We start from the raw sequence: 21,324 nt of genomic DNA, 5'->3' as shown, positions 1-21,324 counted from the left end.
TGTTTCATTTAAATGTCCTCATTTTGTTCAAATTTGAGCTTGCTTAGTTTACAAATTTTACTTAGAGATTTCAAATGATTATTGGTTGGCTCTGGATGGCATCAGCATATTTTACGAGACTGCGGTTCAGGTTCTCGTCAATGTGCTTTGCTTTGTTAATAGATTAAAAAAAAGGAAATACATTTCATTTGGAGAAGTACATCACATTTAAATATCAACTTGGCAATATAATTTTAAAATTATCATTAATTAATTAAAACAAAATTCAATCAGATTAAGCCTAATTTATTATTGACAAAGGAAATGCAATAATTCCAAATGAATGTGATCTGAAACAAAATCCAAACAAATCACTTTAAGTTTAAGAAAAGAGGCAGAAAAAAAGCAAGAATCTCCCCAAAAAGTTCACCTGCAGGGTTTCAATCTTAATGGACAGCCCAAATTGAAGTCCAACTTCCCTGAGAGTTAGTCATGCCCAAAATGTCAATTAGATGATTAGCATTTAGCAGCTAATTCACCTGAGGTATGTGCTTCAGAATATTTTTAGGATAGTTATTTTTATGCCATCTTAAAAAAAGAAAAAAAAAAACTTGCTTTAAAGTTTGTCTAAAATCCAGAAAGAGAGGAAAAATGCAGAACTTGTTTTGATTTGTGTCATTGTCAGAAAGTGACATCCCAACTGCTAATAAAACTAAGCTTACCTTGGTCCACCATGTTTGTCACGACCACCACCTGGATTGCGCTAAAGAAACAAAAAGGCAAAAGCATGTCAAATAAAAAAAATAATTCTCTCTTTCTCTCTCTTTTTTCTTCCCTGAGTGACATTATTTTAAATAACACCGGAGAAAAACATTCAAAATATAGCCTGGCATAATGTTTCACTCACTTCCTCTTCCTGTTAGCAGTGTCATTAGCTTAGCCTAGCCTAGCACGCCCGCTCGCCCCATTGGCTAAAAGCCCGCAACATCATGACAGTGTCTGCATGGCACAATCATTTGGGTCTCAATGCTCTCAAATCACCTCTCTCTCTCTCTCTCTCTCTCTCTCTCTTTTTTTTTTTTTAATTAATATTATTGATACAAAGACAATGACATTTGAGTGCTAGAATGCGACAAGTAACCAACCATGTAGCAGGTTGCACATTTGACATAAGTACAAACAACAAACTAAAGCCTTGCACCTGTCAAGTGTGGAAACTGTTTCCTGTCCTGGAGTAGGCGAGGCCTGAAGGGCGAGGCCTTAAAGGCCCAGATCAGCTAAAATAAAACAAAAACAAAAATTATTTGACATTGATTTTTTTTGATTTTTTTTTACATTGGAAAACCAGCAAATTGAACATTTACAAAAACTAAATTAACAGAAACTTTGGAGTATAAAATGCTCAACTCGGAATGTGTTGTGCCTGTATTGATTTGGCAGACAAATTAATATTCAACCCAAAAAAATGCTTATTATTAAAATAACCTTAAAAAAAAGACAAGAGCTTACGATTCAGACAAGTAACCATGCAGTTGTAGAATCGTCTTTTGACACATCCCAAGGTGTTGCTGACCTTGCATGTCACAGACACATTAACTGTGATTTATATGCATTAGGCCAATCAAGAGTCAGAGCAAACGTGCCGGGCAGATGTTTTCCCTCGCATCAACTCAAAGATTTCCTACTGAGCCAAGGGTAAATGTTTTTTTTTTTCCTTTCATGCTCAGGTCAAACAAACAAGTAATGGCAACATTAACTATTCAGTGGTGACTGTTTGCAGAGAAAATGACATTCAATAGCTAATTAACTGCTCTGCATATACAATTGGATTCATCTCTCAGATGTTATTTTAATTTGGATCATGTTAAGATTTTTGCAAGTTCATAAAAGTAGTTGAGATGTCCACATCTGCCAACAATAACATTGCTTTATTAATTTTTGATCAAGGCAAGTCATTTTCTTTGTTACATTTATAGACTTGGGAATGGGCGGGTATAGAAACCCGGATCGATATCGGGCTGATACCAGCCTTATTTTAAGATATTGGGTACTTGTGGAGGCTTCCGATACAAGCTATCTAAGACTTAAAAGCCACCTTCAACTCTATAACACCTAAATTATTTCCACAAATTAGCCTTAATCCTCACGGAAAGTTTACAACAACAAAAAAATCCCAGAATTTTGCAAGCCCTGCGGACGTTTCCAAAAATAAACTGAAAAAAGTAGGACGTTTTGGCACCCTTTACAATGGGCGAGCGATAAATTGTGGTGCAGTATGTTTAACGCCACACAAAAGAACTTGAGTAGTGCGGCCGCAAAATAAATACACACTGAAAAGTAGGGCGGAATGAGTCCGATATTTTAGCAGCCACAATGGAAACTTTTCTGGTGTTGAGCTCAAAGCGCACAAAGCTTGACAGTTAGTTGCCCGTCACAACGTTGGAGAGGACAAGAGAAAATTGCTTTTCAATTTTCCGCCTGGGTACCTTAACAAGAGACCTTGAGGATAATCCCCAATGGTCTTTTTTTTTCCTGCCAGCCAATCATACTTGCTGCGTGCGATTACAGGGAGGACTCAATTAACGTACACCCGACAGGGGGGGACACTTCAATCACGGAGGCAAATATTGGCCGACATCGTTTTCGTGACCTGTAACCGATGGGCCGTCTTAGCTCCATTGATTGTGTTCAACGAGTTTAGGTCCTGTCTGGATTCGACTGAATGTCCAAAATCGCTTCCATATTTTTAAGACTGATTACAAAACAATGAGATTTAAAATCTGTCTTAGTTGTCAAAATTCACAAGACAATTATTTCCACTTTAGAGAGACTTGAATTAAAATTGGACAAAGATGTTCGCTTTAAAGATGACCTTTACCAAAATTTGTGCTTTGGTATTTAAAGTGTAGCCATTGATTTAAATTTAATCAGAAATGCCATGTTTTCTCTGCAGAAAAAAAAAAAAAAAAAACGGGAGCCCCGGAGCTGCTTTCCAGTATTCCGCTACAGTCAAGTAGGTCAAGGCGACAAGCTTGACTGATTCCCCCACTCGACTGTTCTTTCACCTGTTTGACAAAAATTCACCGCACACGCATGCCGTGGAAACTCAGAAGGTTTATTTAACTCTTCCTGCTCCTTTACACGGCTTCTGAAGAAATCTAATAGCTGTATTTCCCATGAGAGAACAAATACGGAGACCTATATAATACCTCCAATTCATCCCTTACCCTAACCTTTACTAAACAGTGACCCTCACACCTAACCTACCCAAAGCGCCTTCAAATGGCACTTTCAAAGAGGACGAGTCTCTCGAGAACAGCGCAATAACCCCCTCCACGAAAAAAGAACCGATAAAGATGCCTAATGTCAATGGACTGTGCCACTAGGAGGCGCAAGAGCCTACTCTCAAGTGAGTTCAATTCAAAAGGCACAGCTAATTTTAGCTCGTGAGTCATGTCTGTTTTATGGAGGTGTTTTCACACAATGTAACCTTTCTGACGTGTCGCCGCTAACTTGTTTGCCAACTGGCAGAAAAAGAATGAGCTGGAACACGGCAAAAAAAAAAAAAAAAACGGATTAATTATTCAACATTTGAGCAGCTAACCCCTAAAAGCTAAAAGCTGCGTCTAGACACAACATTATTAGTCATGCGTGACTCGAAGTATTAGTTGTTATCGTAGCGATACCCTACTGTGCAAACACATCTTCATATCGTTCAATTTTTCTCGACCACAAAATTGGTTCAAAATACCATTTGAAATTTACATGCGGGGTTTCCCACTATTTCACGATACTGTATAGCAGGGGTGTCAAACTCATTTTTGTCGCGGGCCGCATCGTAGTCATAGTTTCCTTCGGAAAGGCCGTTATGACTGTCAACGCCTTATACACAACACAACAAACTGATAACGAGTTTTGAAATCACAGACTAGTCAAAACTGAATGGTAATAAAAAATTGCTAACAATTTCTCTATTTTTCAAAAGTGAAGGCAATTTGTAATTTTAGTATTGACACAAAGTCCATGCACAATTTGTATCTGCGATGATGATGATGTAGCGGGCCGTATCTGGCCCCCGGGCCTTGGGTTTGACACCAATGCTGTATAGTTTGTGGCTTGTGTAATGCCGTACGTCGTAGCCTAGAAGAGGACTGCATGAAGCACACAATGAACATTTCAGCTGCTCAGGCTGCTGCACTGCGCAGGAACAGGCACTCCTCCCTCCAGATGGCGGCAAGATAGTCAATACCCACTCGTGTCGCAGTCACTAAAACAAGTGGCGCTCATCTCTCTGGCAAACAGACGCTCCCCAGAGAAGATGAAAAATCCCATGCAGGATTGGGAAAAAAAAAAGTGTGGGATTAAAAAAAAAAAAAAAAAAAAAAAAAAAAAAAGTTAGTTAGTTTTTGTTTGTTTTTAGAGCTTTTATTTTTAGATCATTTTTAAAAATTTTGTTTATATTAGATTTCGTATTAGTTTTAGTTTTTTAATATATGGACAACTACAACACGAAACTAAATTCTCAAACAACTGTTTGACCTCACTTAGCCATGACAAAATAACTACATTTAAAATGAGCTAATATTAGTTGACAAAAAAAATAAAAATCTATATCTACAATTAGTTTTAGTTAATGTTATAAATATAAGATACAAGTTTCAGTTGGCTTTCCTTTTTTTAAAAGCATTTTTTATTTCAATCTTAGTTTGGTTTACTTCACAAGTGTTTCTTTAAACTGTAATATGAATAATGACTTATGCTGGCCGATTCCATGGTGCTGCCAGATAGTAATTTACAAGGATGTTTGCTTTAAAGGATAAAAAAACAGGATTTGTTTTTTATACCCTGCGTGTTAAACATCAAACAGGGGCGCTTCCCTGGAATCACGACTCGAGAATATTAAAATGATCGTAAGAGTTCATTCAACATGATTGCATGAAAGAGTCAAGCTTAGATGCATTTTTTTTATGACTCAAAACTAAACTTAATTGAACTTAAGCAGTGATTCATTTGCGTACGACTTAAGAGCTCACGCATCATGAATCAAACAATAAAAAAAAAAAGTTTTTTTTCTAAAGTGGGCGTAATTGCAAAGGGGGCTGCGGCTGCAAATGACCGTCAATATGTCTGCTCGCAGTGTTGATTGACAACAAAGCTAATTTGCAATAGTCAGAGCACCCCACCCTCTTTATCTCTGCCTCTCGCTCCTCCATCACGGTGGGGACGCCATACACGCACGCGCACACCCTCCTCTGGGAGGCCCGCTGATCTCTAGTGCACATCCTGAAGAATTAATGACTCCTAATGTAGCAGTTAATGCAGGAAAGGCGGAACATCCATCATAACTGACAATTTAATGGCGCTTTCACAGACGGGACGCTCACGACGCTTCGATATTCCTCTTTCGGCTTTTGCACACGCATGCCGGATGAATACAGTCAGATTTTTTTGGGTGCCTTAATGTTGTCCATTTAAGATACATATCATTTATATATATATATATATATAATATATATAATTTGAGCGACCCTACATCAATGTCTTTATTCGATACACATAACCTAAATTATGATAACATTTACCGTCAGGGAGATGCTAGCTTCGTTTAGCTGGCCTATGTCGTTTTAGATTATATGTTAGCATTTAGATGGCAGATTTTTTATTCAGTGCCATAGACAACTATAGACGCCAAAACTGAACTGCAGATAGCCAAAACAAAAAAATGACATTTACCATCAGGGAGATGCTAGCTTTGTTTAGCCGGCCTATGTTGTTTTACATTATATGTTAGCATTTAGCAGACTTTTTATTCAGTGCCATAGATGACTATAGATGCAAAAATCTGAATTGGGAGTGGCCAGCATATAGCCAAAACAACACAAAACAAAAAAGCGCAATCGGCATTGAATCAATATTTGATGGCACTCCCAGCTCGACTGCAGAATTGAAAGTGAAAGTCAAAGTGCTTGGACAAGCGTCGATCGCCGCCACGATGCAATCTGCGCTAGCTAACTGTAATCAGAATAAACAGGTTAAAAATGAAGGATTAGTAACGCCAACATGCTGCAATGTGGCCCTCTGTAAACGTGTGCCTGTGAATAATGGTTCAGCAGCGGGAGTCACATTCACAATTTCTCCTTGAACGACCGGCCGGGCTCTCGAGACGCATCTGTGAGTGCACGATCTCCAGCGTGTGGGAGGATCTTATCTAACCTTTCCTGCTTCATGAAAAATTCAGCATCCTGGCCACCAATCTCCTTCGTGTCAGGATGCTGCGTCCCAATATAAGGCTTGCAGTGCCTGGAACAAAGGAGGAAATTGCTTTCACCCCCCCAGCCCGTGATCAGTGGCATCACACTAGAGTGCCTTCTACACGACTCTTGTTGAAAGCGAGCTTTGCTTTGGAAGACTTGTTTTGGCATCTTCGTTTACGTGAGTGGTAAACCACAAAAACGATACTGCTAACAAGATGTCCATTTGATACTGTTTTTCTTTATATATTTGGGCTTTCTTTTGGGAATTTATGTACTTTTGTTTAATCTCTTTTTGTTGCTAAGTACTTTGCCAACATCAATATCACTTATTATTTTTTTACGTTTGTCTTCTTTTTCCAAATTTTTATTTTTATTTTTGCTTTGAGTGTTTTGGCAACCAAAACCACAACAAATTGACATTTTTCGAGATAACAGTCGCAATGTTTACTTCCCTTCTTTTGCCTCCAGATAACAACGTGATGCTAACGTGATGCAGGTCGATGCAGTTTTTTTTTTCTTTCTATTTTTCATCCTTATCTTTGTTATTTTTATTTGTTGATATTTGAATTATATATTTCTTTAAGGATTAAAAATTCAAACGATTATTTTAAAAAATGATTGTAGATTGAGTTATTTTACCTTGTCAGTTATGATTGTTTTTTCATCTATTATTTGTGTATTTATAAGCTAACATTTTTGTCTCTATAATTTGAAAAAAAAAAAAAAAAAAACACCTGTGGAGAGCTGTTCTTTTTGCTGGTGCTAAACATCTTCCAGATAACACCAAATTCATCACAGTCCCAATGTGATACATTGACAAATTTATCATTTGGGATTGGCGGGAAAGTTATCACTGTTACTATATATCATATCTGTCATATCCATATGGCAACAAAAATCAAACTTTTGGTGGTGGAAATGAATGAGTTCATTTATCTCTCTCTTGCCTGAAAATGAATGGCGGGAAGAAAAAAAAAAAATTACAACACCACAGGGGCATATTTATTTCATCTTAAAGGGAGCTTTCAGGTCATTCTTCAGTCCTTCCCTGGTGACATTTTCCCAACTTGACATTTTGTGACATTTTCTGTTAAATATTGCTGCTATTCCTGCTGTGGAATTAAAAGCGTGTCTTGAAGGGACAGCGCCTTTAAAGGCGACACAGGGCTTACACATACCGCCGACCAAGCATGCGTTGCCAGGTATTATGAATAAATCACTTTTAATCCGTAAGGAATGAGCCCAAATTCGATCGTGAGCGAATCTACGGGAAAAGCCTAACTTCAACTGTCTTCAATTTCTATTCCTTTGAATATTGGGCAGCAGGTCACAGATGAGTTCAGGAACTGATATCGTTATCTGTCATGATACGACAAAATCGGAACATAATGGAAATATTGTCGTTAAAAAGTGGCTTCTGAAAATCCCTCTGAGGACATAGCGATTGATCGCAATGAAAACGCAACGTAAACTGGAGCAGTCTCGCTAATAGACTGAATAGTTTATTCATCTGGAGAGGTGAATCCATCTTAAAGGATTGACCGAGCTATCCTGAAGGATTACGTCCGGGTCGAGAGGTCACAGGTCGGTCGTATGCTCGGGCGGGGCGCGTTCTAGCAGTTTAGCATATATAAAGAAAATTAACCTCGGGGAATGTCAAAGATCGGCAAGTGTGACACAGCAGGGCGGAAAAAGTGATTTTGCCCGTGTTGCTCTCAACAAACAAAATAAACCACACGCATTCAACCTTACACATACTACAGTGTAGAATATGAGGACGGCAACCTTAAGTGGACAAAACTAATACATGTATCATTTAGTATAATGCAAAAAGATTAATAAGGTCAAGAAGTAATCACATAAATATCCAATCATTATTTTGTGAATTTTAGTTTGAGGTAAATCATTTTTCTTCTTATTCTGACACGTCTTAGCTTAGCGTATCGATACTGAGACAAAGACACCACACACTACACGTGACTGAACCAAAGTGAGGAATAATGATGAAGATAAAATGACTGAAATCCATAATGCTAAAAACTACGAAAATATGAGAACAGGAGACAATTCCCCCACCCCAACACACACACCTTTCCGCTTTTAGCTGCAACAGGAAGATTTTCCTCGGAGACAAAATGATCCACTTATGCCTCATCATGACATAAGGCGGGAACGCAAGGTATCGGATTGGATTCGCTTTAGCTGCAATGCATCAGAACCGCTCTCTGCCTGGAGATAGCTTCTCGGATAATCGAGATTCTACGGCCAAATGCACACGATGGCCAGCGAGAACATGTAGTTTGGTTTCTGTATTGACACATATAAAAATTTTGTCCCGATGGTTGGTATCATTGCTCAAATATTTCCCCTCCATCGAGTTCTTCAGGTGGCAAACAAAATGAGAAACTTTTCCAGTGAAATTAGCCCAATCAATGTGAGGCTTCCGTTCGCCTCATCAAAGTAACGACAATTAATTAAACAGTTCGGTCATGGATGAAACGCCTTCGGTTCCGATGTCAGCAGACAAAAAGGAGGGTCAAGGATGCACATTTCAACCCGAGCCGCAATGTCGGGAATTTATACTAAAGGTGTGGCGCATATCGCCGCACCGAAGTGAAGAGAAACACTTGATGAGCACTATACCTCTTGAAAGCCATCAACAGCGAGAGGTCAAAGGCCCGGGAATACGTGGCGGGATTGTGACCACTCTAAACAAGCACACTCAAAAATAAATGGAGAAGCTACGTTGTCAAATGCATTTGCGGGGGTTGGGCTGTGGTATCGAGGGATATTCCTTTTTTTTTTTTTTTTGCCGTTGGATTTGTCATCTAATTACAAAATTGCAAATAAGTTGCATCAGTCCTTCCTGTCAAAGCTGGGAAATTCTCCAATATGATGAGCCAAGATGAACATAAATACAGTCAAGACTTTGTATGTATGGCTTATTCATAAAAAAGCCAAAACGTGACAAAAAGGCAAAGTAGAACCAGGAGTTGTAAAAACTAGATCTACGCAACAATGCATGTCCACCAATCCGAGTTTTTTTTTTTTTCCCCCCTTCAATGCACCTACTTCCTGTTCTTTGAAGACTCGGTCACATCAGGCCGCGTCGCATCAAAACCAAGGAAGGATGAAATGCCAAAGATCTTCCTGTCCATGCCCGCTTCCCACATGTCCCCTCAGGCTCAAGTGCACGGGCCAAGAGAACACACGTTAACCTTTTCAGGATTCTTTCATAAAGTCTTTTTTTTTTTTTTTCAAAAATAGAAATGAGGGAAATCTGCCTCTTTTGATTTCCGTCTGTTTCTGAGTAAGTTTGTAGAGCGTTTGCTACATTCTGCCTCTGAAAGTCACTTTACAGGGACACCTCATGGTGTTGATGGGTACCGATACAGTGGTGCTTTGTAATATGAGTGACACGCTAACATACAATGGAAAATCCAATTGATGTGCTAGTCGTTAGCATTAAAACTCAACAAACAACCAGACGGAAAAAAAATTGGCACCTCTGTAAAGTGTGTCAAGGTTAAAACTTCGGATTCATGTTAGGTTTATAGAATATAAATGAAACATGAAAACGGTTTTTATCTCAGGGGGTAGCCATTTTGCAATTTGCCGTCGACTGAAAATGACATCACAGGTAACAACCAATCACAGCTCACCAATTTTCTGAAGCTAAACCGTGATCTCATTTTCAGTGGACAGCAAGTGGCAAAATGGCTGCCGTTGAGATGGATAAAAATCTGTGAATTATGCTGCTTAACAATCGCAATATTATTCATAATGCTGTGTTTAGACGAGTGGGGGCACATACAACATATTGGGTTGACTTCTTTTTTTTTTAAATACTACGGGATGAATCCAATCCCATTAATGAGACTTTTATTTTGAAGCCCTCGCAGGCTGACCTATGACGACGCACATTCATTCACAGCACTGATTTGCACTTTAATGACAACTTTGTCCTTCTCCCACATTGTCTCCCTTCATAGACGTTAACTTTAAGTGCAGAATAGCTAGCTTGTGACGCTACACTAAGTTTCCCTTTATGGTGGTTCATAAACATTGTCGGCAAATGCACATTATGATAGACATTTTAAAGGGTAACGATTTTAAAAAAAAAAAAGGCCATTGATATGCGGAAACCCACCAGCAATAAGTCAGAATTTTAAGAGAACAAAGACACAATTTTAAAAGAATTAAGACGCAACGTTATGAATTACCCCTGTTGATGCGGGAACAAAGTTGTACGTTGTTTTATGGGACTTAAGTGACCATAAAGTGGTTAACAGCATGAAAATATTACGAGAGTAAAGTTGCCTTTGCTCAAATAAGACATATCGATTTTTATGAGAATGACGGCTCCATTTCAAGATAATTAAATGACAAGCCGAAATTTGTAATTTTACCAAATAAGGGCATAATTTTATAACCCAGAAGTTAGAATATTAAGAGACAAACAAGCTTTGCTCTTAACATGCTCCTAGTAAGAAAACAATAAAGTGGCAACTGCTCCCGAGAGTAAATTCACAATTTAACAAGAACTGAATGGCATTAGTGGGACAAATTAGGTTGAATATTCAAAGTGGTAATATTACAATGTGTCCTTTGTTGGTGTTCTGGAAAGCAAAAAAAAGTACATCTGTCCTCATTGCAGTGCGTAAAGCGCTTGTGATTGATGTGTTTTGCTCACTGAACTGGCAGCCGACATGCAAATAAATGCAGCGCGCTCATGTCTGAACGTTTGACGACGCCTCGGCTTCAAAGGAGGAAGGGGGGGGGGGGGGGGGGGCTCATTTAATCCTTTTAATAAATTATGGAATAAACGCTCATCGGAGACATTTTGAGAGAGAAAAAAATATTTTCAAAGTGCAGAAGAGGAACAGCCTCGACAGATTTTTTTTTTTATTCGAATTTCAGATTGGAGGTTGATTACAGTACAGGTTAGTTTTAGCTTCTGCTAATTTTGCAACAGTTTACGCCATAACAAAGCGCTTTACAGAATATGAGATATATTTGTTGTGAATGAATTATTTTCACACCAATTAAGTGGATTTTCTGCAGTACGCCCAAAAATAGGCCTTAAATTGTTTTTTTAAGTTGGTGAAACTTAAATAAAATATGAAATATGTACACAACAAAGCCAGTGAGTTGTTTGAGTCGAATCAATTCACTGCACTTTTTTTAAATTCACACTATATTTTTATTTATTCTTATTTTTGTGACTATCATTTTGGGAAATTACTCAACTTCAAATTTTATCGCAATTTCCTGCCTTGAAATTGAAATTTCGCAACAGTTTACGCCATAACAAAGCGCTTTACAGAATATAAGATATATTTGTTGTGAATGAATTATTTTCACACCAATTAAGTGGATTTTCTGCGGTACCCCCAAAAATGGGCCTAAAATAGTCATTTAATTTGGTGAAACTTTCAAATAAAATATACAATCTAATATGAGATACGTACACAACAAAGCCAGTGAGTCGTTTGAGCCAAATCAATTCACTGCACTTTTTTTAAAATTCACACTCTTTTTTCATTTATTCTTATTTTTGTGACTTTCATTTCGGGAAATGACTCAACTTCAAATTTTATCGCAATTTCCTGCCTTGAAATTGTCGAACTCATCCAATTGTTTTGGACTGTGTAGCCGAAGCATTTTTTTCTGTGTGTGTTGGAAAAACGAACACATGGCTTAGTCGTGCGTAGTTATGACGGTACAAGAGCAGACCGCACCTGCTTTTATTTGACCCACAGGAAGCCTTTAACACCTGCTTTGACGCTTTCCGCGGCGCACCTTAACACTTCAGAAAGGACGTTAGTGTCACGCCATCGGGGGCTCGGAAACAAGCTGTTAAAAAGCACTCGGAAAACCAACATTCATAGCCGCAAGAGATACAACATCGGCTACTTTGTCATTGTTGCTTTCCGACTTTACAAAAGTCAAAAACTCGGCATCCCCAGCACACGGTATTGAAAATCCTTCAGAGAGCAACCTTAAAATGTCTTAAAACTCCGCATTGCAACTTTTCTAGGACAAAGGCCGCTGTTCCAATTTTTCACAAGCAGTTCCACAGTGATGGATGATGTTCAATTCTCACCTGCGGTTCGGTGAAAACCGCCCCACCCTCACCCACCCCGCCCTCGGGTCACGGCCATTCGCCGGCTAGCTTGCCGCATAGCGCCAGTCCGCGATTAATGACAGATGGCCAGGCGAAGACCACGTCCTTGAGCCGCCAGGCTTATTGGCACCCGGCGCTAATTGTATCACATATAACGCAACTAAAAGCCTCATAAATCTGAGAGCAAACCAAATGCTTTATCCAAGCACCCCCGCCCATTTTTTTTTCTCCCTCCCGAGTGGCAAATTGCCATTTCTCTTGAAATATTGGCAACCTTTTGACACCCGAGTTGCATTAGCTTAATGAGCATTTTGCGAAGAAATGGCGGTCTGGCGGCTGATCTTTACGCTGACTGATACTAATCTAATCTGATGGGTGTGGGGTGCAAGAAGCCTTTAAAATCATGATGGGAAGAATCAAAAAATTGAGATGCCTGGTAGATCTGTCGCTAGGCATGTTGCGCTCAGGTGTTGCAAAAAATACAAATTTCATAAACACTGTATAAAAATATTGGCAATTTTAAGAGATGTTAACAAATGCTTTGCTAAAATTCACTAAAACTTTCACAAACATGACAGAAATTCAGATCGAAACATCAAACGTTCATTCATTTGACCACACCTCTGTACCTGTTCCTGCTGTTCCATTTGTTTCCAATCAAGAAAGACTTTCCTTGGCCTGATTCCTGTTGGTCCTCTCAGAGGGCGTGCGAACCGGTGATGCGAGCACACGTGCGCCTCCGTTCCAGTAAAACTGCAAGCAGGCTTTGCGCTGTAAATACAGAAGATTACCTGAACACCGGAATAAAGACAACGGCCGCAGGAACGGGGGGGAAAAAAAACAGATGGGGAAATCAATATGAGAAATGGTTCTGAAGGGCCCCGCATTTCCTCACCGGTCATGAAAAGGTTATTTTACACCCAAAAGCATGTATTGATTGCACGCACCCGGCCAAGCGGAAGCGAATATCTACTGGGGGAATTGATGGGGGTATTTATTTTTTGCATTAGGATTAGGGTGGGCGGCGGGGACAATCAATGCTTGTTTAATGTAGCTGCAGGGACCGAGGCATGAATCACGGGGCTCTGCGGCGAGGACGCATTATTTGCTATTGTCACTGGCGGGGAGCAAGAGGGACAATTTTACACATAGCTTGCAAGATATTACCTGATGAGGTTGACTAATTTGAAATGTAAAAAAAAAATGCTTTGAAAAATAAATTTGACAAAGACATTTATATAAAAAATAAATTAAAAAAAAGCATTCTGAGGATTTCAGAAAATGTATTGATGGATGACTTAAAAATTTCACAACTGCTTGGAATAATAATAATAATTATTATTATATTATGTATATGGATAAATAAATAAATAAATAAATAAATAAACAAATAAATAAATAAAACTTTCATAATAATAACTTTCAGTTTCTTTGAAATTCAAAAATCACACAGCCACTCACTTTCAATCTACCAACAGTTGGCAAAACCTCTCCCATTTCCCTGAAGGACATTTTAAATATTCAACGTCAATTCTATACAGGTCAGTCACATTATACAGTATATGGTGTATATACTATGCAGTACCACTGCGACAACAGGAAAATCCAGCCCTGCAAAAAAAAAAACAAAAAAAAAGACCATCATATTTCTGCTGATGCGGAAGAATCGGCTGCGGTGGATCGCTCTCACTCGTCTATCATCGTGGATTCGGTCGGACCAAGCCCAGAGCGGGCGCCATTTGACACGGGCCGCGAAGCCAAGCAGCGCCCCTGCGCTTCACATGAATAATTCAAACAGAACCAATAAGCCAATGTAGCGACGCTCAGCCTGTGACACAAAAACGATTTGGCTCTCCCGTCCCCTCCCACCACTTATGTGAGTTGAAATTACCACGCTTAATGGGAGCACACACATACGTGCCAAAAACACCACCGGGAGCAAGACATTTACCATTAACTAGCAGCTTTGAATCAACCCACTGAACCAAATGAAGATGTTTGTATGTCAGGGGAAAAATGAAATTGTTTTCATTGTTCATCATCAATTCATTCAAAACATACCAATAGTGTAAATGCTTTTCAATACACATTAATTTAAAAAAAAAGTTGTTTTTGCGCTGTCTAGTCTTACTAATTTCAGTACTTTTTATTTCTTGACTTTCAATGCCTTTAACTCGGTTGTTTGTAACTGCTTTTAAATGTTGTAAAACATTTTACAATCATTTTATGAAAATTCCCTGACTTGAAATTTCACCCATGCCGATATACGATTGTATACGATTTGAGAGAATCTACTCAAATCAAAATCTTTGCTTGGACCATCACGATCTGAAACCATTTGGGGAAATTTTATTCTCGGGTCATCAGAAGCGGAGTGGTTCTCGTACCTGACTTCCCGGTCCGTCCAGGGATGTACATGGTCGGTCGGATTGGACTCCAGTCCCAGCAGGCAAACAGAAGGATGGGATATCTTTAAACACAAAGTAATAACAACTTCAGTACCGTAGCTCAGAACAGAGCATCCGATCCCTACCGGCCCCAATCAATATGGCTCGCTTTCTTGACAGCGAGTGATTGATCACAGGGCCGGCGTGAAGCCTCTTGATGAGAGCACCAGGTGTCTTCTCTGGAGGAGCAAGTGAGCGACGCAACTCGCCGATGAAACCGACAGGCCGGCGGAGAAAAACCGCACAACCTCCGTTCGCCCACGCGCAATACGTGACTAAAGAGACTCGATTAGGGAGCCTTGTGAGGGGGGGGGGGGGGGGGGAAAGAAAAAAAGATGGCGTATGCAGAGGTCTGGTGACTCATTTGTAGAGCAACACACCCTGACCGACCTCTCTGCAAATTTCACTGACCCCAAATTGGCTTACGGAGAACACTTTGACATCCAAAAACAAATTCTCCTAATTTCACCTCATTTTGAGGCAACTGCAATTGTTTCTTCTCCATATTTTGAAAACAGTATACAAAAAAAGCGGTTACCACCTTGAAAATTCCTAAATGTCCCAAATGTAGCCAAACTCTACTTGAAATTTCATGATGCTCCAAAAAAAAATGTACTGACTGCAAATTCCATAAATGTCCTTAAAAAAAAAACTGACTTTAAATGACACAAATGCCTCGACAAAGTCTTGAATAACAAAAACACTACCTTGAAAATAAACACTCATTCACTGCCATTGACGGCTGTAGACGTCAAATATCACTTTTAACTGGGCTTTTATGAAACGAGATCAAAAATTTAAAAGAATACACTGCAATGTGAGCAACAAAAATTCACAAACTTTGAAACTCCTGACTTGACATGTCACAAACTTCTCGTACAAAATCCATTTGGCAGTTATACAAGAACTCAAGTAAGCATGTATGAAAATAAATCGGAGCACGGGTGACTAATCCTCTCTCCTGATTACGTACAGTCGGCGATGTGCCTGCGGTAAAATCGTTCCCCCATGTGTGCTCATTTGCAGCTTTTCCATACGTGTGAACTCCAAGCAACCCTTTGGAAGGGTCAACAGAAACAACCCCGTGAGAGTCTTATAGATCTAATACATTCGAGAAGTCGGGTTGAAGCAGGAGATGAGTCCCCACATTGAGATCTTCCTTCTCCCAGACAGACAGACGGAATGAAGGTTGGGAGGCAATCCAATAAAGCTGATTTGCTGTGTTGCTTTAATAAGTGATCTCAGAGGCGGGAAAACCGGAATTTGCCTTTGAGAAACTTGGCTACTAATGATGATGAAGGACTTTGAAGGTAGTGAGGAGATATGCTGATGACATCACTTCAAGGTGGGAATTTCAACAGGCCATTAAGACACCCTTGAAAACACAAGTCTTCTGTCTCGATTGGAAAGAGCCATTTTACGGTCTTTTCCATTGCAGTCAATTTTTCACCAAGTGCAGGTATGTATGCTAATAATACAAAACTAATCAAGAAAAACATTTTTCATTCAAGGACATTTCAGTGAGTCTGCAAAACATTTTTTTTTTTTAATAAATGCCCCAAATTCTTCAGAAAACGCTGATAAATATTCATTACATGTTCCTTTCAGGAGATGGGTGGAAATATGAAAAAAAAAAAATAATTCTCGGAAACATTGTAAAATACCCAAAAGTCAATTATCTGGTTTGGCACCTTGGGGTCCAAGCATATTTCAGTCAGGGTGGAAGTGGCCCTAAGGGCCCCCCTTTAGCTCTGTCACTGGTTGACAAGACAGATGTGTGACACTCATATGCAAAACATTCATCACGGAATTTAATGATTGCATCCAATTCCCTTCCAAATCTGAATTCATTGTTACTCACAGCTTTAATTTATTTTGAAAGCTTCCAAACGGCTTTCCGCTCAGTCGCGCTACGACATCTCCCAGAAGATACAGTTATAGCCCAACTAAAGTGGAAACTTCTGCCCTTTCTCCCGGATAATTTACATGTCGTCCTGAGCTAATCTCGGCTAAATTATGGTCCAAACTCGTAAAGGTCACGGATGCCGCTGCCTTGTGAGCGATGCTACGCGAGGAAGCGCTCGCCTGTCCAAGCTCATCAGCACTTGGCGCACGGGAGGTGACACACAGCAGGGGGGGGGGGGGGGGGGGGGGGTTTGATCGATGTGCCGACAGCCATTAGGTAAGTGGGGCTGAAAGGGCAAGTGTATTTAAGTGAGCCGCTAGGGGGTTGGTGGGGGGGCGGGGGGGGGGGGGGGGTGAAGCGTGCCTTTCAATCATTTAAATGGAACATCAGTGTTGAGATTAGCGGGGTGGTTTGGTGTGTTTGCAACCGCAAGTCAAAAAGTGGAAGGCGACTCGTAAGTTACCTTCAAGGTTGTTCCAAGTTTTTTTTTTTCTTTCTGGGTTTGTCATCTCTTTAAGTGCCGCATAATTGTCTTTGAGGTCGGGCGAGCCGATCGCTATATTTTTAAAAAAGTCACACGGATGGAGAAGAGTTGTTTGGCCAAGTTGGCGACGGAGGTGAGGTTGTTTGGTGAAGATGGCGGCGTTGAGCATTTTGACAGAGCATCATCCCAAATGGTCATTTCTGACCTCTCGCCTCCTTTCTGCTTTCTGTATTTTGTGGCAAATAAGATGTGATCAAATGTGACTTTAGACGGGGTGCGGCGTCGCTGGGAGCGGCCGAGCTTTCGCTTAATCCGATAATTGGCCTGCCCCAAAGATCGGCAATCACAGCACGTCATAATGAAAGGACGGCTCCACGAAAATAATTTGACATTTGGCCTTTTCGTTTTTTTTTGGGGGGGGGGGGGGGGGGTTCCAATCCATTCAACAATGAAAACCTTAGTAAGATGATAAATTGTTATTATAGACTCTCATTTTACTTATTAAAACTGTCCAGTTGGATTTGTGAGCTAGCGTCATAAAAATGGATGTGGAAAGTGGTACGAAATGGCTAAGGAGAAAAAAAAAAATCTTATGACACCGGATATTGCTCAGATTCCTGTTCCGCAATACTCACAAAAACATAAATCAAACCATGATTAAGTATCTCCAAACCAAGCAATTATCAGGTAATTTTCTATAAAAGTATTTGCTTCGATTTAAAGATGCAAACTTATTGAGCTGACAAAGCTTAGCTCAAAATAAGAAAATCTTTCATTTTTGTTAGCAAAACTTGCTGGCTTGAAAAAATCTCGACAAGTCAAATTTTCCTGTTCTACTGCCGAGCTATTTTTCCTCAATTTGATATATTTTTCAAACCCGATTTTTGCATGTTGTTGCTAGGCAGATTATCACTGACAGCAAATTCGGTCGTGCTGAGAGAGGCACTTTCCCTCGTTGATTCTTGAGCCGACATGAGGCCGGACAACAAACAAGTCAGTTCCGTTGGAGGAGGTGCAGGCTTCCCTAATCCATTCTGACCTTCCCTTGGATGCAATTCAGTTTATTTTTAGTCCGGGAAAAGACAAGGAACGCAGACGGACGGCTGACGCGGAATATATCGGGAAGGCTAGCACGATATTACAGTAAAAGTCTATAATTCATTTGCAAAAATGATTTCATGTCATGTGTAATTGAAACGGCGACATGGCGTGAACGCCAATTTGACCTCCAGCTATGATGCAGTTCCTTTTATTGGTTTAAAAAATCATGATAATTAAAATCTCCATCACTGTTAGCGTACTTTGTGGCCATCTTGGATTAATATTTAGCGCCGTTTCGCTCGTTCCACTTGGTTGATTTGCCAAATCGAAATAATTCAATTAATATCAGAATGAAAGCATCCGCCATAAATATAAAACTTGTGGTGGTCCTGTTGGACTCATTGGATAATCACCCCCCCAAATAAATCAAGTTATAAATATCATAACAATTAAAGCCTCCTCCACGATTTGCATATCGTTTGGGAATGCGTGACCGCGTGCCTTTGTCCTTTTCGAGCCTCTCTGCTGCTTTCAAGTAGAGGAGAAAAGAACCAAGAAACGGCGGGTTGGGTTAGCAGTAAATGTTAAAATTATCATACTGACGGATGTTACAAAAAAAAAAAAAAAAAAAGGGGCTTCACAGTTGAGCAGAATTTTAATAATGCATAATCATAACGGTCAATCGGTTTTGTCGACTTTGCACAATGGAATGAAACGATGTTACTTGTCAGCAGTTATTACCGACTGGACACAAACAAAACAGTGGTCAACTCTATTTCAACTATTACCAAGGAATAAGCAGTTATAAAAGAGCAGACACTTTTTTTTGGGGGGGTTGATCTTTTTCATTTGCATAAACTATCCACAGATAAGCCGTCACAGGTTCTCAGCTAAGCGTCTCCATAGCAACACCTTGTCACCTGCGCTTAAGTCAGCTTTTTTCCGCAACCTCAGCACCCAATCGCAACGTACAACTAAACTCCTCCCGAGGATCAATATCGGAAATGTACAACCGGAGTCACGCATTGTTTATCAATCAGCTCCGAGTCAATCCGTCAAGATCGATCGGCGTTTTAGCTTCGTGAACAAAATTGCTAGCGTGCCGCTTTTAAAGGCTCTCTCAAACATTTTTTTCAATTAAATTCCAAGAAAACGTCTCATCCCAAAAGCAGAACTAATGGAGATCTTCTCATCATGCCAACGTAATCACACATGCGCGGTAAATTGTCGTAATGGGCCGTGGCATGTAGCTTAGCGACGGCCGCGTGACCGTGTCCGAACGGACGCCGCTCAAATCATGCCGCAATTACGTCGTTAGACGCCCCAAGGAATAAAATGCCAGTTGCTGAGGATAAACGCGTATATATGATGGAGGTGAAATCAATCTCACCTTTGGCAAAACATATTTGCTGTGTTATTTAAGGCAAGTGAGTCAAGGGACATACTCGACAGGCCAAAAAACTCACAGCACACCAAAACAAAATGTCAAACTAAATTGTCAAAAAAGCAAAAAATATAAATTATTTCAGAATTTTCAAAATGGGGATCAGGACAGAACGCAAATGACTACTGTTTTTTCCCCCCCCTATTTCCTAAAAAATAAATAATAATAATCAACTGAAGCCTGTTAGCATTTGTTCTGCCTGTCACATTACGTTGTTGGAAAGAATAGAAGAACAGACATTTTTTTTGCAGTCAAAAAACCAATTTTCAGCCCAATCAATTAAAATGACTCGATTTACTACCTGATGAGCTCTCAGATTTCTTTGTTCTATCTCTGCCAGTTAGTATATACAACGACAGATAAAACAAACAAATAAATGATACAATTACAATAAATGGTACAATTAACCTTTATATTCAACTTTACAGGCCCAAATGTGCCATTCATTTATTTATGAGTAAACTGAAACAAGATCATCCTCATTTTAGTATCTATACTCTTTGAGACATTTTTTGTTTTAGTGGTGTGCCAGGAGATTTCAAAATAGTTCTTGGCTCCAAAAATGTTGGTCTGAGATTTCAAAATCCCGACCAGCTTGTCTTTCAACGGGGAAAAAAAAAGTCAAGCGAAATTAGCTAGAACTAAACCAATCTTTCTGTCCGTGGGTCACAAACTATCGTCTGTTAGAAAACGACAAGTTGCTTGTTTACTTCCAAGATCAGATGGTGGAAAAACCCAAGCGAGGCCGCGATGGTGTGATTACAATTTCAGAGCCCCGGCTCGCGTCATCTATGATCCCACTACCGGCAGACAATCTTGCTTCTCTCCTTCATCTACTCACAGTTTCACACAACATGTGCAAAAAGAGCCAATACAATTCTGTGCTTCCTCCTTGAATAACCCTTGAGAGGTTTACCATACTCCAAAACGTCTATGAGTGACCCATCAAGAAATTGGTACAGTCGCAACCCCCCCGGAATTGATCTCAAGCTCCCTTTCTGAATATGAAGGACAGGAACACACACATCGAAGACAAAGGCCGTTTGATAATCCTTTGATACGATGCGGTCGGGAGATGACGACGAGGTCCGCGGATAATTCAACCTTTTTGGTGTAAACACATGCGGCGCTCTGCTGTTTGGAAGCAATTGCCGCGCCGTTTATGCTAATTAGCATCACTTGACAGGAGATAAATAGCAATTAAAGTGGAGATAATTGAGATGAGCGCGTACACCCGCCCTCACCCTGCGTGTTGGACAAGTGGAAAATGCTTTTGGAACACGTTATTCATTGCGTCTGAGGTGACACTCTGCTAAGTAATCCGGCGGTTTGTAAATACGACACGATTATGTGGAAATTTGAAAGCCTCGCAATTAGCTTGGTTTTAATTTACACGCTACGATGAAAAGGAAAATGTTTTGCAATGCAGCATTGCACATTTGCTAACAATTCTTTTAAAATCTTTGATTTGGTGATAGTAAAATGACTACTTTCAATAAAATGGCTGACTTCCCGTGTGGGTTTTTTAACACGAAAAGATGAAAAATAAAATAGATCACAATTCATTGCTGTCCATCTATTTAGCATATCAATTTAGCAACAATCAGATCAAATCTTGAGTTTGTCTTTGAAGAACATATGT

General features: G+C 39.8%; 1 protein-coding gene across 1 annotated transcript in view; it reads right to left on the bottom strand.

Annotated features, from left to right (window-relative positions):
• Nucleotides 1-378: 378 nt before the first annotated feature.
• The window catches only part of LOC147060202 (uncharacterized), a 30,111-nt gene continuing 9,165 nt past the window's right edge, over nucleotides 379-21,324 (bottom strand). The window contains exons 2-5 of the mRNA XM_085906630.1: nucleotides 14,748-14,830; nucleotides 12,990-13,131; nucleotides 1,181-1,256; nucleotides 379-742 (exon numbers count right to left, since the gene is read on the bottom strand). Coding sequence (XP_085762756.1) covers nucleotides 720-742; nucleotides 1,181-1,256; nucleotides 12,990-13,131; nucleotides 14,748-14,830 — 324 coding nt within the window. The 3' untranslated portion in view covers nucleotides 379-719. The remainder of the gene's footprint in view (nucleotides 743-1,180; nucleotides 1,257-12,989; nucleotides 13,132-14,747; nucleotides 14,831-21,324) is intronic.

Source organism: Syngnathus leptorhynchus, chromosome 2 (genome assembly GCF_054491065.1).
Source record: "Syngnathus leptorhynchus isolate UIUO chromosome 2, UIUO_Slep, whole genome shotgun sequence".
Taxonomy (NCBI): Eukaryota; Metazoa; Chordata; class Actinopteri; order Syngnathiformes; family Syngnathidae; genus Syngnathus; species Syngnathus leptorhynchus.
This window is presented reverse-complemented; position numbering and strand designations above follow the sequence as displayed.